The sequence below is a fragment of the Nannospalax galili genome, unplaced genomic scaffold (assembly GCF_000622305.1).
Source record: "Nannospalax galili isolate Female #2095 unplaced genomic scaffold, S.galili_v1.0 scaffold1146, whole genome shotgun sequence".
In the NCBI taxonomy this organism is placed as follows: Eukaryota; Metazoa; Chordata; class Mammalia; order Rodentia; family Spalacidae; genus Nannospalax; species Nannospalax galili.
In genome coordinates this window covers 1031730-1048241 of record NW_008355380.1, presented here as the reverse complement: position 1 = coordinate 1048241, position 16512 = coordinate 1031730, and the positions used below count along the sequence as shown (strand labels likewise).

The window sequence follows — 16512 nt, the reverse complement described above, 5'->3', positions numbered from 1 at the left end:
GATCCCTCAGGAGCCAGAGTTACAGGTGGTTGTAAGGTGCTTGGAATCAAACTCAGATCCCCTGCAAGAGCAGTAGGCACTCCTAACCACTGAGCCATCCTCCAGCCTTATGTCATCTCAGCCCACGTTAGACACTGTTGCCAGCAGATTTCGTGTGCTATTACTTTGTGTAAATGTGGGTTCAAATGTGTTTGATGTTCATAACTTTACACTCTGACAGATGTGCTTTCCCTCCAGGATAATTTTCTGGGTTTCAAAAACTCCTTGAGACAATCCCTTAAAGAGTTCTTCCAGGAAGCTCCCCCTTTCCATGTGCCCGTAACCATCTCTGAAAGCACCTCACCTCCTAGTCCTAAGCAGCAGGATGTCATCAGTCCTCTGCCCACTGCAGTCCATGCCATGATGATGCAGGAGTTTACCCCGCCACTCCATGGAGGAGTCTGTCCTCCCTCTCTGGGCCTTCCAGGTTTGCTTTGCAGCTGGCGCTGCACACCCATGGGTGTGGGTTTCCCTTTGGAGTATCCTCTAGAGACATCATATCATCTGCCCAGGATCCGAGTCACATACTGACTGTTCTGGGCCCTTTGCAGCTGCACTTTCTAATCCTCGTTTGCCATCCCTCTGGGCTCCAGGGCATCTGCCCAGGTCCTTCAAATCTCTTATCTTCACTTGGATGTTTTTAAATTTGGACGTTGGGGGCACAGAGTTGCACAGCACTTCTGATCACTGGTCCACATGGTCTGCTCTCCCCAAACCCTCTGTTTTGCTCAGTGTCCCTTGGGTGCTTTCTGTTGTAAGGCTCCTGTGCTGACTGGATCCTTGAGGGCTTCCTTTGCCTCTGTTTATTCCCTCATTCATTTTTTGGTTCACTAACGTTTTTTTCTGGGGTGTCTAATCTTCTGTTAGCTCATGCAGCTTATTTACCCTTTTGCCTGTTGAACTTTCTTCTTCTGGGGTTTATTTGGGTCTTTTTTTAAATAATTTCTGTGTCTCCTCTTAACTTTAAAAAAATTTATTGAACTTTTGTACATTTCATACAACAGTTCTTAATCAAATTTAGACCCACTTCCCCATCCGTGCCGCTCCAACCCTCCCCCACCCCGACCTCATGTGTTCCGCCATACACGTTAAATGCTATCCTGTCAAGCATTTGTACCCAGATGTCCTTTGGTGCACATTCACCCACTGGAGTCCAGTCAGCCTGTCTAGAGATCATAAGACCTACTCTCTCTCCACGGAGTTAGGGTCCCTGAGATTTTAACCTTTGTATCAGTCTAGGTTGGTGTCAGATGACCAGCCTCACTCACTAGGGCTGATTTGCTTTGGTTTTTGTGTCTGGTGAGGTTTAATCATAGCCCAGATGCGTGACTTTTCTATATTATATTTTGGATATTTTTAAATTTTATTTATTATTTTTATTTTATGCATATGAGTGTATTGCCTGCATGTATGTAAGTGTACCCATATTGTACAATGCCCAGTGGAGGTCAAGAGAGGGCAGCGGAGATCAGAAGAGGCTTTGGATCCCCTGGAACTGGAGGTATGGGCAGTTGTTAGCTGCCGTGTGGGTGCCAGAAACTGAACTCCAGTCCTCTGCTCGTAACCTCTGCCAGTGCTCGTAACCTCTGAGTCACCTCTCCAGCACCTATGTATCTTGGGTATTTTTAATGTGTATGTGTGTGCATGTTTGTGTGTTACAGATATGTATGTATATGTGTGTGTGCATGTGGAATCCAGAGAACAACCTTGAGTATCATTTTCAGAAACACCATTCATTTCCTTTGAAATTTCCTTTCTCATTAACCTGAAGCTCACCAAGTAGGCTGGGCCAGTCAGTGAGTCCCGGCCTGTCTCTTCTTCCCCAGCACTTGGCTCACAAGCACACACCACCACGCCTGCCATCTTTACATGGGTTCCAGGATCAAACTCAGGTCCTCATGCCTACAAGGCAGGCACTTTACCAATGCAGCCACTCCCCAGCCCCCTATATCTCTCATATTTTTAAATCTCTTTAAATATTTTTGGAGCTTTTGGAGTCTGCTTTTGAAAATCTGTTGGGTGAGTCCTAAGAGCATTAATTCTAGGACTGGCTGTCTCCCTGCTGAAACACAGGGAGGATTTTCTAACCCTTCAGGAGGATTTTCTAACCCTTCAGGTACCTCAAAGCCAGTTCCCTAGACCCAAAACCAGGCTCCCCTGGGTGTCAAATATGCTGTTCAGGAATCAGTTCAACTATGCAGACGGTCCCTGCATCCATGCAGTACCTCGCTGCTGCTCTGTCCTGGAGGCTTCAGCTATGTGGGTTCCCTACAGCCCGGGGAATCCCTTGGAATCCCACCCCTACATGGAATTCCAGCAGGCTAGGTGGCTGGACATTTCCCACATTCCTTCTCCCTTTGGGATTTACTAACCACAGCCATCTGAGGTCCAGTGTCTTGTAAACCCCAGGGGTATCTGTGGTGTTTATTTGGGGACTATTTCAGATGGTAGAGTATGTTTAGTCCTAGTATTCTCCTTTGAGCAGAAATACCTTTGTCTGTGGCTCTGGTCCGCCCATCTTGACTGCCCAGTGGTAATTCCATTATGGTAACTGCCTACAGTTTAGCCACAGACCCTGCCTGGCTCCCGGTCATATCATCTCCTCTAACTGCTGCACTTGAGCCTTGTTCAGTGTGGTGAAACTCAGGTTGCTGAAGTCACACATGTCACTTTTTCTGTGGCCTGTGCCTGTGCTGTGCTGTGACGCTGTAGCATCTCGGGTCCTCAGCTCTGGGCTCTGCAGTTCAGTTCTGATCCGTGCTCAGAGTAGGCTCCTGCCCCGGGTTCCCAGTCTGTGAGATCCGAGAGTCACCCTGAGGCTTCCTCTCTCCAATGAACGTTCACCTTCTGCTTCATTGACAAGAATGGAAGGGATGGAGCTGTCTCTCAGAGCTGCTGTGCTTGGACGGAATGGCTGCTGGCCCTCCTGTGTGGGTCCCCACCCAGGTTTCTGCTTCTTTCCCAGTCTCCAGGCCATACCTGCCCAGGGCCAGTGCTGGCCTCACAGACTGCCCCAGGCCCTGTACACTTCAGACTGGCCCCAAAATCACAGCCATCCTCCTGCCTCAGCCTCCTGAGTGCTGAGATTGCAGGTGTGAGTCACTGCAGTTTCCAGGTCTCTTCTTAATTAAGTGATGCAGCACTTGGAGGTTTACACCAGGTTACTGGCCCTTGGCGCCCCTCAGGAGTGGCATCCATTAGCGCCCTGGAGGAGTGGCTGTCACCTGTTGATGCAACCCTCAGCACAGCAGAGGGTTACTACCCATGAGCTCAGTCCTCAAGTCAGCTTCTTCACATCTGAATAAGTGCTGTTTTCTTTCCAGCTGCGCCACTGGCTACTGGTGTAAAGTGGAAGGAGACGGTGACCAGGCGGACATTTCACCACAGCTGGGAACGTGCAGAAGGAAACCCAAGCATCCAGGAAGGGCCGCTTCCACCCTTCCCATCTGCTATGTGGAAAAAATTAAAACATAGGCTTCAACCTTTCACATTCGATTCATACCATGGAGAGGCCTCTCTGTGTGTGTGCGTGTGTGGCTATAAGAACACACAGCTCTGCATGGTGAGGTCGAGCCTGTCCCCATCCCCACTGGGTGGAGAATGCCTGGCTGCCATTCTGTCTCTTAAGAGGCTGGCACCTGCCCCCTCTGTGGCCATACTGGGGGCGCAGATCTTGCTGTACCCTGCTCTATAGGGGAGGGTCTTTGGTACCTGTACATACACTGTGCAAGAATCCTTATGCTCACAGTAGCTGCCCAGATTGTTTCTTTTGCTCACATTTACAGTGCCCAGTATGATATTTTGTTTGTTGTGTAGAAGGTAAGAGAAACTGTTAATACATGTCAAGTCCTTTCCTGGTGCTTGGCTCTGAGCAGACACCATGACCCAGGCATCCTGTTCACACACTTTGAACACAGGGTCTGTTCTGAGCCACAGAGGACGGGGGACCTGGTGCACATGACCAGGATTTTTTTTTCTTTATAGCTGAGAGAAATGGACGCCATGGGACGAGTTTGGGAAACTTCCTACTCCTGGCCCCTGGGAGGCCTGGTCAGCCTGTGGTCACCACACTGTAGACTTCCAGGCCACAGAGAAAGTGTGCTCCTCAAGCCAGCGTGTTGCTGCCTTAAGGACGCCTACTCTGCGTAGGTGTCAAGGCAGCCTGAAGACCAAATCCTGCTTGGTCCAGATCTCTAAGCTTTGGGGAACAATCCCCACTCCCAGGTTTTATTTCTCTCAAGCCACCATCACATCAATAGGAACATTTTCCATGTTAAGGAATAGCTTTTTAAAAATCATATTTATTTGTAAATCAAAACTAATTCTCTGAAGCTGAGTTTGTTCAAATCTGTTGCTGACATTCCAGTTTTTGTTTAGAAGAGGATTAGCAATCCCATGTATGGGAAGAACCGCCTTCCCACGGAGCACTGGCTTCAGACCCTGCAGGGAAGATTGGATGTTGTGATTCGCCCTTAAACTGATGTACATGGACTCTGACCTGGCCTGTGCCCCACAAAGATGGTGTCACATGTCTGTAAGAGTTAGTCTCAGGCGTCCTGTCCTCTGAAGTGACTTTGGCACCAGGCACTGGAATGTGCTGCCAGATGGGAATGCAGGTCTGTTGGCTTCAAGACTGTTTGCAGTTTGACTCAGGAGGGCCAGGTCCGCCGACTCCTCTCTGAGGAGTGACTCCGTGTAAAAATCCAGCTGTTGTCAGCATCCGTTCTCTGTCCATAGTCAGTACTTGTGTGGGTCCTTATGAACAATAAATCTGTGTTGGAAACAAGTCCAGCTGTGTTGCCACGTTCCTCTTGGCTGTTGTTGTGCACAGTGGCCAGCTCATCTGCCCACACAGGGGGAGGGGACAGGTCCAACCCCCACAGGGAGACCTCCTTCACCCCAGTATCCTTCAGCCTGGCCCCCACAGAACTCCACATCTCTCCATTCATCTCCATACCCACCTCTCTCAAGTCTAGAGCCAGCTTGGAGCTGCCCACTGGTGCCTTGGGTGCCCGGCTTCAGATCTGTCCCCCTGTGATGAATGAAGCATTCACCTGTTTTCAGGTGGAGCCTGTTGTGCACCTATCCCTTCCTCCAGCCCTCCTCCTCCTAGCAGTGTCCTACGGGCTCCCCATTGGGCCCCAAGGCCTGAACACTACCACTTCCAGCCCAGGATTCCCTTCCAGGGGTGGTCTCTTGGCTACGCTGTGACTGAAGGGACTCTTCTGACGCTGGGAGACCCAGCCACACCCAGAGGAATCCTCTATGGCCTTCCTTGTGCTTGGCTAAGTGCAACATCCTTAGTGTGACCTGTGACAGGTCATCTGGTTACCAACACCATGCTGACAGTACAGCAGTCCCTCCAGGTATAGCCCCTGGTAGAACAGGCACCCCCCCAAGTGATAACCACTACCAACTCCCAAAAGAACAATCTCATCTCCTTCAGGCCTCTACCCACTCAGGGACCATCAGAAAATCCACCTTGACCCCAGACCCATATGTTGAGCAAGAGCCTGTGAGCTCCAGAAAGCTGGGGACAGCAGCTCCAAGTGAAGCCTCCTGCCTCTAGTGCAAGCCATCACTCTGCAGCCATCTGGGCAGCTGGGCTAGCTCAGGGGGCTGTGCACTAGCCAATGCCTGTGTCTCAGGTCACACAGGGCTGTAGCCATTTGGCATTACCCCTTCCCAGCCTCTAGCCTTCGACGCATCACACCCCCCTGCACAGGGGAGAAGAGGGCATGAGGGCTAAGTGGTTAAGTGCTGTGAACAGCACCTTGAGAGAACACAGGGCATCCCACTCAGATAATGCCCCAGGACTGAAGAAGCTACCACTTCAGGCCCCTGGAAACATCAGCTACCCTCCCAAACTCTACAGGAAACCAAACCTAGGAGGAGGTGTACAAACATCAGGGGCCAGAGATATGCTTGGTGCTCACTGCAAGACATGATTCAGGGGACAAGCAGGAAGTGGTGGGGGTGTATATCCTGAAAATGTAAAGAGTTCTTACAAATCAATAAAATTATAGGTCAATGGGAAAATTGGAAAAAAGTCATGAGTGTATGCTGAGTTAGTTATCCTTCATGACTGTTACAATCTGAGAGAACAGTCTTATTAAGAGAAAAGGTTTAACTTTAAGATTTCATCTCACCCCAGTCAGACTGGCTAAGATCAAGAGAACAAATGATACCAAATGTTGGAGAGGATGTGGGGAAAGGGGAACACTCATCCACTGCTGGTGGGGCTGAAAACTTGTTCAACCCCTATGGAAAACAGTGTGGAGAACTCTTAAAAACTACAAATGAACCTACCATTTGACCCAGTTATACCACTCCTTGGCATATACCCAAAGAGCTCATCCTATTGCAGAGACACTTGTACATCCATGATTGTTGCTGCTCTTTCACAACAGCTAAGACATGGAAGCAACCTAAGTGTCCCTCAACTGACGAGTGGATAATGAAAATGTGGTTCATTTATACGATGGAGTTTTACTCAACAGTAAAGAAAGATGAAATCATGAAATTTTCAGGTAAATGGATGGAACTAGAAACTGTTATACTAAGTGAAGTAACACAGACTCAGAAAAAAAAAACAAAAAAAACAGGGAAAAGAAAGAACCTGAAAGAGAAGAACAGTAGGAAACAGGCCTTAATAAGGGAGAGATGGATGAAAATTGGGTTAGTTTAAGGGAGGGGGGAGGGAACGTTATACAAGGAACCTAGGGGATAAAGGGAAAGAAGATGGTCAAGAGAGGTGGGACCATAGGAGAAGGGTATTATTAAGAGAGAAATAGGAAAAATGGGGGCACCTTAAATGGAGACACCATGGTGGAAGGGTTAGACAATGTGAGAGATAAATAATGCCTAGCTAGTTTTAGAAAACCAGAGGGAACCACATTAGCTCAACAACCTACTGACAAATTATACATACAACCAGATCAAAGAATGTAACATATGTTTAGGCAAGGTTTATCTGAGAGTGTTTGGTCTTTTCCCAAGCTCTACATACTTGGCACATGGTAATTAAAAGTACCAGACTGGTGGAACTAATCTTCTTGGATGTTTAACAGCAATATTTTGAGGCCTATACTAATTTGGTGTAGTATAAAGGGACATAGGGGACAGTTTTTGCTCTTTTCCCTCCTAGGTCAACTAAGTTCCAGGGGACTATGAACATCTCTCAAAATGTCCTGTAACTGTGGTGATTCACCTGTCCTCTTGATCAAGGAGGCCGTGGAGACCCCACCAGACGGACCTGAGCTAGTGTCCAGTCTACAAAGAGGAGGGTCAACACAGAGGAATCATTTCCTCCATGCTTCCAAGCTAAGCCAGCCATGGTTGAGCAGGACCTTTGACTTATCTTCACATAGATGGAACTGGTAAAAGAAAGGAGCCAGGGGCTCCTCCCAAGCCCATGTTACCCCTGAGGAATAGATCCTCAAATGACCTTAAAAGTAAAAATAAATTGGTTTATCTGGGCCAATTGTAGGGTCTTAAACACCCAAAAGGAAAGTATAACCAAAGATTAAAGGGACCAATATAATTTCATAAGAGTCCATATGTATAGCTAAAGGCTACATAACAAGAAACAAGGCCAGACAGGAGATACCTTCCTTTGAGTTACTGGCCAGGATGACCCAAGAGACTCCCAGACAGTAACCCAGCATAGAACTGGGAAAATGAACAGCAGACCCCAATCTTATCTAAAGGAATATTGACAACTGATTGCTACTAGATGAGGAACAGCTGATCTTCCTAAAACAAGGCTCTCTAGATAGGCTGACTAGACTCAGCAGATGGACAAGCACTGGGGAATGGCTGGGGGTGGAGACAACACAGTGGACAGTAACAGGGATGACAGAGTATATGGGCTCCAGTGTCGGGGGGAGGCTATGGGAGGGTGCCATTTGGAAAGTGGCTGTATAGATGAATAAGATTGTGTGGGATGTTCTGTATGATATACACACACAAAAAAATCAACAAAAAAATTCTTAAAGACTTATATTTGAGGAGGAAGCATAAAAATTTACTTCATGTTAAATAGTAGAGCTGATAAACATTACCAGTGAAATCCACCTGATAACTTTATATCCATACTCAGGTACTAAGGATCCGAATGTTACCGACTGTGACTAGTAATAATCAGATACATAGAGATTAAAGAGGACGAGGAGACCCCACCAGATGGATCTGAACCAGTGTCCAGTCTATAAAGAGGAGGGTCAACAAAGGGATTCCCAGATAGTAACCCAGCATAGAACTGGGAAACTGAACAGCAGACCCCAATCTTATCCAAAAGAATATTGACAACTGATTGTTGCTAGATGAGGAACAGCTGACCCTCCTAAAACAAAGACCTCTAGATAGGTTGACTAGATTCATCAGAAGGGCAACTAGTGGAGGAATGGCTGGGGGTGCCAACAACACAGCAGACAGTAGCAGGGATATCAGAGTAAAAGGACTCTAGTGGGGGGAGGGAGGCTATGGGAGGCTGCTACCTGGGAAGTGGGTATATAAATAAAGAAAAAAGAAAAAAAAAATTCAAAGCATAAGAATTTGCTCCTTAATAATTAGTAGATGTGAAAAACATTATCATTGAAATCTACCTGATGACTTTACCTCCATGCTCAGATGCCAAGGAGCTCAGAAAATAACTGACTGTGACTAGTAATAATCAGATATATAGGGATTAGAAATGCAGGTGCAAACATCTAAGTGTTAATTGCATTAAAAATGATTTTTTCTGTATGAAAACATGTATTTTAATAATTGAATTGAGATCTTTTTTAAAGGTTAAAACCTCATCCAGTTTTATGTCTTATAGGGTTTATACTGAGTACAATATTGTATAACTGTACTAATTCAACTGCAAACCTAAAAATTTACAGCCAATTTTGAAAGAGATGCATCTTAGCTCTGGAAATTGTTATTGAATATGTCAATGCTGTTGTAATGAAATGCTTCTTCTAATTGTGTGGTTATTAAATAAATAATTTTTAAAAAGAGAAAAGGTTTGTTGTTATTCATAGCTTTGGAGGTTTTAACCTATGATGGTCAGTCCTGTTGCTTTCAGGCGATAATGACACAGCCTACCTAGCAATAATTAGTGGGAAAACTGACGTGGGCTAGGGTCCCATAAGCTCCTTCAGGAGCATGCCCCTAAATTAAACCCCTCAATTAGGCTCCCTTCCTAAAGTATCAATCACCTCCTCATAGCGCTGAGCTGGAGACCAAGCCTTTAGCACAGGGGTCTTTGGGTGCATTACAGACACAAAGTATTGCAGGCACATTGCAAAAGAGGATGCCCACGTGGTCAGCAAACCTAGGGGAAGATACACCAGCTCACTCTTTATGAAGGACCCATAAGTAACCCTCACAGGACCACAACAGCTAAACCCTGAAAAGTCTGACAGTGTGTGGGGGTGAGGACATGGGACAAGAAGGTGCTCTGGTGCATTCTGGGTAGAAGAGTACGTCTGTGTGGAGCTTGGGGATGGGGCAGTGTCATGCAGGACAGCTGGCTTCCTTGTACCATGTGGGATTTCCTTTACCCATTAATTGTGGCGTTCCATCTGCTGTGGGTGATGCCCTCCCCAGGGCCTGACCCAGGCCTGACCTATGATCAACCAAGCCTGACCTTATCTCCCTGTGGGATCAGGGTGAGTTGGGGTCCACCTGAAACTATGCCTGCTCGTTCCTCCCTTGTCCCGTTTGCTTAACTCTCTTCTGGTTTTCTTGCAAGAGCTCTAACCCAGAATGAGGGCACAAGAGCCCTGTTCAGGAACTCAGGGTTTCATATCTTCAGATAGTGTCCACCCTGAGCCCTTCAGTCAACCTCAGCGTGCTCATCAGGGTTCATGTGTCCATCTCAAGCTCATCAGAAGCGTGCAGGCGTCCACCCTGGCACATAGGTAAGACTGTTCATAAAGCCTGACCTGGGCACAACCGATGTTAGTAAGCACCTTTCCTGTTTGGTATATAAAAGAACCTTTAGTTAAAGGTATTGACCTATGGGGTGGGGTTGAGTGGTTCCCACAGACCCGAAGAAATCCTATTCCCCAGGACCTCTGAGGATGACTTTAAATATGTTTTTATTACATTTATTTATTTATTTAGTATGCCACAGCACACACGGCGGTCAGAGGACAACTTGAAGGAGTCAGTTCTCTCCTTGGACCATGAGAGTCTCAGGGATCTCAAACTCAGGTATCAGGCTTGGTAGCAGGTGCCTCCACTCACCGAACTACTTTGCTTGCCCCAAAGGTGGCTTTAGAAGATAGAGTTATCACAGAGGTTATTATGGATGGCCCTAAAGCCGATGTGATTAGAGTCCTTCACAGCCCTTCCCTTCCCTGAAGGGTAAAGACTTCATTTCAGAAGTGCACAGGAAGAGGACGTCGTGGGACCAGGGAGGCAGACATGGAGCCTGGGGAACTTACAAACCAGGCTATGTAGGATTCCAGAGGCCGGAGACCATGCGAGGTAGATCCTGCCCCACAGCTCCCAAAGAAGCCAGCCTGTGAGGCCTCGCTCTCCTCTTGCGGTTTCCAGAGCTGAGAGAGAAGACATTCCCGTTGTCTGCCCTGCTCTCGTTCTTAGCACAGTTGAGCTGCAGATACCTCAGTCTAAAAGTCTGTACATGAACTGTTTTCTGGTGTTAAGGACAGAAACTGGGGCTTCGCATGTGCTACATATGCACGCTATCGCTGAGCTACATCCCAGCCCATTTTCTCCATTGTTTACTGTGTGTGCGAGTGTGTGTGTTTGTGTGTGTGTGTGTGTGTGTGTGTGTGTGTGTGTTACACTTGACACAGCACATGTGTGGAAATCAGAGAGCACATTAGTCAGTTGAGGGAGTCAGTTCTCTCCTTCCACCATGTGAATCTGAGGGACTGAACACAGTCAAGCCCAGTGACAAGCGCCTTTACCCACTGAGCCATCTTGCCGCTGTCCCCCCAAAGAATTAATAAAAGTATTTTTAAAAAGAAATATTTGAGGGACTGGAGAGATGGCTTAGCAGTTAAGAGCACTGACTGCCAGGTTCGATCCCAGCACCCACGTGGTAGCTACAAACCGTCCTTAACTCCAGTTCCAGGGGAATCCGAAGCCCTCTGCAGTATTGCACGACACGGGTGCACTCACCTATATGCAGGCAATACACTCATACACACAAAATAAAAATAATAAATAAAATATTTTACAAAGACATATTTGAGATCTTTATTAACAGGTGCTTATAGTGTGTTTATTTTTCCTTTACCTAAAAAAAAGCTGTATGCTTTAAAATTTATGATGAATATACGTACTGTACCTGGTACTGTGTTGCACGTGGCCATTCTCATGCACGTGTGTATTGTACATTGAACATATTCCCCTGAGATCCCTGCGCTCCTCTTGTTCTCCCCGCTCCCCCATTAGGGCCCTTTGTTGCCCTGACATTCTGTACTGTCTTGTCATACATGCACACATATGAGAGAAAACACGCAGTATTCGTCTGAGACGGGCTCAGTTTACTTAATGTAATTAGTTCTGAAGCCTTTCTTGCCTACGAAGTAACGTCATTCTTCTTTATAACTGAAAAATTCCATTGTCTCTATAGGCCACACTTTCTTTGTTCGTGCCTCTGGCCTTGGGCCCCTAGGTTAGCTCCATGACTTGGCCATTGTGAACAGAGCTTCAGTAAACACTGGTGTGCAAGTGTCTCTGTAATATGTTGACTTAGGAGTCTGCAGGGTCATATGGAGGAGCTCTTCCTGTTGGGAGAAGCCGCCATAGAGGCTGGACTACTTTATATCCCTGGCAGTGGCAACACGTCCCATTCATCTATGTCCTCAGCACCATTTGCTATTTGTTTATTTGACTTGTGTCTTCTGAGTGCTGCTAGTTCTGCTGTACTTTTTTTGTGTTTTTGAGACAGGGTCTCCCTGTAGCCCCAGCTGGCCTGGAACTCACTATGTAGACCAGGCTGGCCTGGAACTCACCTGCCTCTGCCTCCTGAATTCTGGGATTAAAGACCACCATGTCCGGCCAATTTTGTTGTAGTTTTTAAAATATTTTATTTATTATTTTTATTTTATGTGTACGAGTGCATCACCTGCATGTATGTGAGTGCACCCATGTCATGCAGTGCCTGAGGAGGTCAGAAGAGGGCTTCGTATTTTCCTGGAACTGGAGTTGCGGACTAGAACCTGGATCCTCTGCAAGAGCAACCAGTGTTCTTAACTGCTGAGCCATCTCCCTAGGCCCTTTGTTGTATATTTTGAGACAGGATCTCACTGTGTGGCCCCAGTTGTCTGGAACTCACTAGACCAGACTAGCCTTGAACTCACAGAGATCCTCCTACTTCTGCCCCGACCCCTGAAGTGCTGGAACTAAAGTTGTAACGACCACAGAAGACGGGCTCGTTATCTGTTTTCCTGGAGGCTGACATTCTGATTGGCGAGAGATTCTCCATGCAGCCTTAATTCTCATTTCTCTTGAACATTTTGTGTTTATTGCCCATTTGTGTTTTCTCTTTTAAAAACTGTTCATTAGCCCATTTTTAATTAGGTTGTTTGATTTCTTGTTTATATTTTTTAGTTCTTTGTATATTCTAGATATTAATCCCATCAGATATATAGTTGGCAAAGATTTTCTCACTGCTTCGACCTTCCTCACCCTCTTCCTGCTGCCCCTCCACTCAGCCTCTTGTGATTCTGCACAGCTATGACCCCTCCCAGGTATGAGGGTGACAGGCAGTTAGTGACTGTGGGGCTGCTCGGGGCTCTCTGAGATCTGTCATCTGCTCCTGCTTCTGATCAACCTCCAAACTTAACTGCAAGTAGCCTTTGTTGGCCAGAGGCCTTGAGGATGGCGTAAAGTCAGTCAACATATTTTCATATGCCTCATGTGTTATATAGAACAAAAAACATACATGTAACTTGTGTGTGCTGACACCATTGCTGTAGATACACAAGTCCCATACAAACTCAGGCAGACAAAAACCCAGCATAGAACTGGGGAAATGGACAACAGACCTCAATCTTAGCTGAAAAAATGCTGGCAACTGGTTACTGCTAGGTGAGGAAGAGCTGATCTTCCTAAATCGAGAGACTCTAGATATGCTGACTAGACCTCAGTAGATAAACTTGCACTGGGGAATTGCTGGGGACACTAACTTGACACAATAGGCCTTAACACAAATGACAGACTGTATGAATTGCACTGGGGAGCCAGTGGGAGGGTGCCAGGGGAGAGGGGGGTATAAAGACGATTAAGACTGATTGAGATGTTTTGTATGAAATACACAAAAATTCAATACAAACAAATTTTTTAATGCAGAAACTTGAGGGTGTTACTCCACTGTGATGTGCAGTTTGCTGGAGACAGACCAGCATGGGATGGCGTTTAAGCAGCACACAGCATTTGTTTAAGTGAACACAAGCGCTCCCCACAGTAGCTACAGGAGACAGCTGTGTGCTGTCCCTATGGGTAGTTTCACACCTGTGTGGTTTAATTCCGCATCTGTACGTTTATGTTTGTCTCAACTGCAAATGGCTCTATGTACAGTGTATAGGGCGTGTGTGTGTGTGCGTGTGTGTGTGTGTGTGCGTGTGTGTGTGTGTGTGTGTGTGTGTGCGTGTGAGAGAGAGAGTTTTGGTAAATTCTGACTTTTCTTAATACATTTGTACATATCTTCTGGTAGTAAGCCATAAAATTACTACCTCTGTCCACTTTGTTCATTCATGACATAGTTATTTTTTCTTAATTTTGTCGATATTGCTAGCCTGTGTGGTTCTTACAGGAGTTTTTCAACATTGTTCAAGTCTACGAAATCTCCTCCATGTTAAATGGACATGTGTGGTTAGAAGGACATCACAGAAGTCCCAAGAAGCCCCAGGTGGTGGGCTCACAGATGCTGGAGAAATCAAGTCACCAGCCTGAGAATCTGGGGCTTGAGAAGGCAAGGCCCCAAAATGCCCCACCAGCTTCTCACTGTCCTTGTCCTGTACCACCCACTCGTTCTCTCCAATTGGAACATCCCCTTCCATCCAGCACTTTCCAACCTCCACCTCAGCCCAGCTTCACCTAAAAGTCAGATTAATCCCAGCTTCTGGCCCCGTGTCCCTGCTCCTTAAACCCCGCTGGGGCAGGTGTGATTTTGCATAGGGTTTGCTGTTCCTCTTCCTTCTAAGTTTGCCTGGGGGGCAGATGCTGAGTGGTTTTCATTCATTTCTAATGATGTTTTGAATTGGCCTGGCACACAATAGGTAGTGGCTAGGTGGATGGAAGAATGGATGTGGTATATTGATGAGCAGGTAGGAAGATGGGTAGATGTATAGACAGGTGGGTTGCTGAATGGAAAGATGTATGGATAGGAGGATATGGTAGGCTGATTAATGAATAGGTGGATGTGTGACTGGATAGATGGGTGGGTGGGTAGAAGGATAGATGAATAGGTATATGAATGGTGTGTAGATGGATGGGTGGATGGATAGATTGGTAGCTAGGTGAATGGATGGATGGATATGTGACTGGATGGATGGGTGGATGAATGGTGTGTTGATGGATAGGTAAATTAACAGGTGGATAGATGGATAGATGGGTGTGCTGGTTAGTTTTTGTCAACTTAGCACAAGCTAGAGACACCTGGGAAGAGGGAACCTCAACTAAGGAATTTTTCCCCATCAGATTGACCTTTTGACATGTCTGTGGAGCATTTCCTTGATTGCTAGTTGATGTAGGAGGGTCCAGCCTACTGTGGGCAGTGTCATCCCCAGGCAGGTGGGCCTGGGTTACATAAGAAAGGCTAAGCAAGCCAGTAGGCAGCATTCCTCCATGGTCTTTCCTTCAGTTCCTGCCTCTGGGTTCCTGCTTTGGCACTTTGATGATGAACCTGTAAGGCAAATAAATCGTTTCCTTCTCAAATTGCTTTTGGTCTTGGTGTTTATCCCAGCAACAGAAAGCAAACTAGAACAATGGATAGATAGATGATAGATAGATAGATAGATAGATAGATAGATAGATGATAGATAGATAGATGATAGATGATAGATAGATAGATAGATAGATAGATAGATAGATAGATAGATAGATAGATAGATGATAGGCAGGTGTGTTATAGGTAGATGAATGGATAGGTAGATGGATGAATGTATGGATGGGTGTGTGGATAGAGGGGTAGTTGGATGGATGGGTGGGTGTGTGAATAGATGCATCGTGGGCATAAAGCTGTTCTTGCATTACATCCACAAGTCTGGTCCAATCAACTTCCTCTGTAGGACATTTGAACGCTGTAGTTGGCATTTGTTCTCCAGGGCGGGGAAGGGGGGACTATCACATTCATTTTGAAGTGTATGAAGTAAAATCCCCTTCTTGAGTTAACTGGGCACTGAATCCGAGCTCTCAAGCGCTCAGAGGGGAGGGCTGCCTCAGAGTTTTATTCTGCTCCGTGGGGCCTCACTACCCCCCCTGCTCTTTACCATCGGATTTGAGTTCTTTGCTGAGTGACCTTTAGACACAAAGTCTGGGTGTTCAAGCCCAGAAAAGCCCATGTGAGTCCTCTGAGAGAAGCGTTTTAATAAAAGTTCTGCAACAGTGAGAGACCTGACTTAAAGGGTAAACGGACTCCTGTTTGGCTTCTTCCCTGCAATTCCCCTTTAATCTCCGTAGATTCATCTGACTGGCCCTGACCAAAGGTCACAGCGTCTACCTGCTTTCTGATTACTGATAGAAGAGGGGAAAGGTCCCCTCTTTAGAAACATGGATAATTAGCAAGTCCTATGTTGCTGGTCTCTGGAAAGTGTGGCATGCCTGATCTCAGTTGGGCCCACTTGAACCCCTCCTTCCAAGATAGTGAGTCACAAACACAGCCAACCTAATGCTGTGGCTATAACCCCTGATTGATTGCCGGTGTTGGTTAGGGAATGCCATTTTCTCCCAGGAGAGCCACACACCAAATTGCCAGTTCAGGAGCCCAACTCAGAGAGCACGCAAGCAGAAATGAAACTAACCCCCTGCCTTCCAACAGCCTGTTTCTTCACAGTGAGGATAGGGTGGGGCCAAGGTCTGACCTGCAGAGTGTCCTGCTGTTCTCTGAAACCAAGAGTGACCTGCTCCAGATCACGCTCAGGGTAGCAACGGCAGGTTGTGCTGATAGAGGGGCAGGTCCTGCTGTGAAGACATGTGATGGGGGATACAGAGGAGGAGAGACTGAGAACTTCACAATGATACAAATGAGACTATGTCATGATCAAAGCTTGAGTGACCTCTCCCAGGTGGGTTGACTGGCAGTCCCAGTCTACCCAGGACTTTAGGATTTACTGGTCACTTTCATCCTTACCACCACTGGCCCCATTCTACCTTGAGATCAAAAGTGGGGAAGTGTCAAAGAAGGAAAATTATTGTAGGGGGCATGGAGCCTCAGGAGTAGATTGTGCTCCGTCTGACTGGCCTGGCTGCTGAGGGCCGCAGCACTAAGTAAGCACACTGTGA

The 16512-nt window shown here is 46.7% G+C and overlaps 1 protein-coding gene across 1 annotated transcript in view; it reads left to right on the top strand.

Annotated features, from left to right (window-relative positions):
* Positions 1-4816, top strand: part of Slc6a3 (solute carrier family 6 member 3) — a 45936-nt gene extending 41120 nt beyond the window's left edge. Inside the window, exon 15 of the mRNA XM_008852513.2 lies at positions 3363-4816. Coding sequence (XP_008850735.1) covers positions 3363-3386 — 24 coding nt within the window. The 3' untranslated portion in view covers positions 3387-4816. The remainder of the gene's footprint in view (positions 1-3362) is intronic.
* Positions 4817-16512: the final 11696 nt, after the last annotated feature.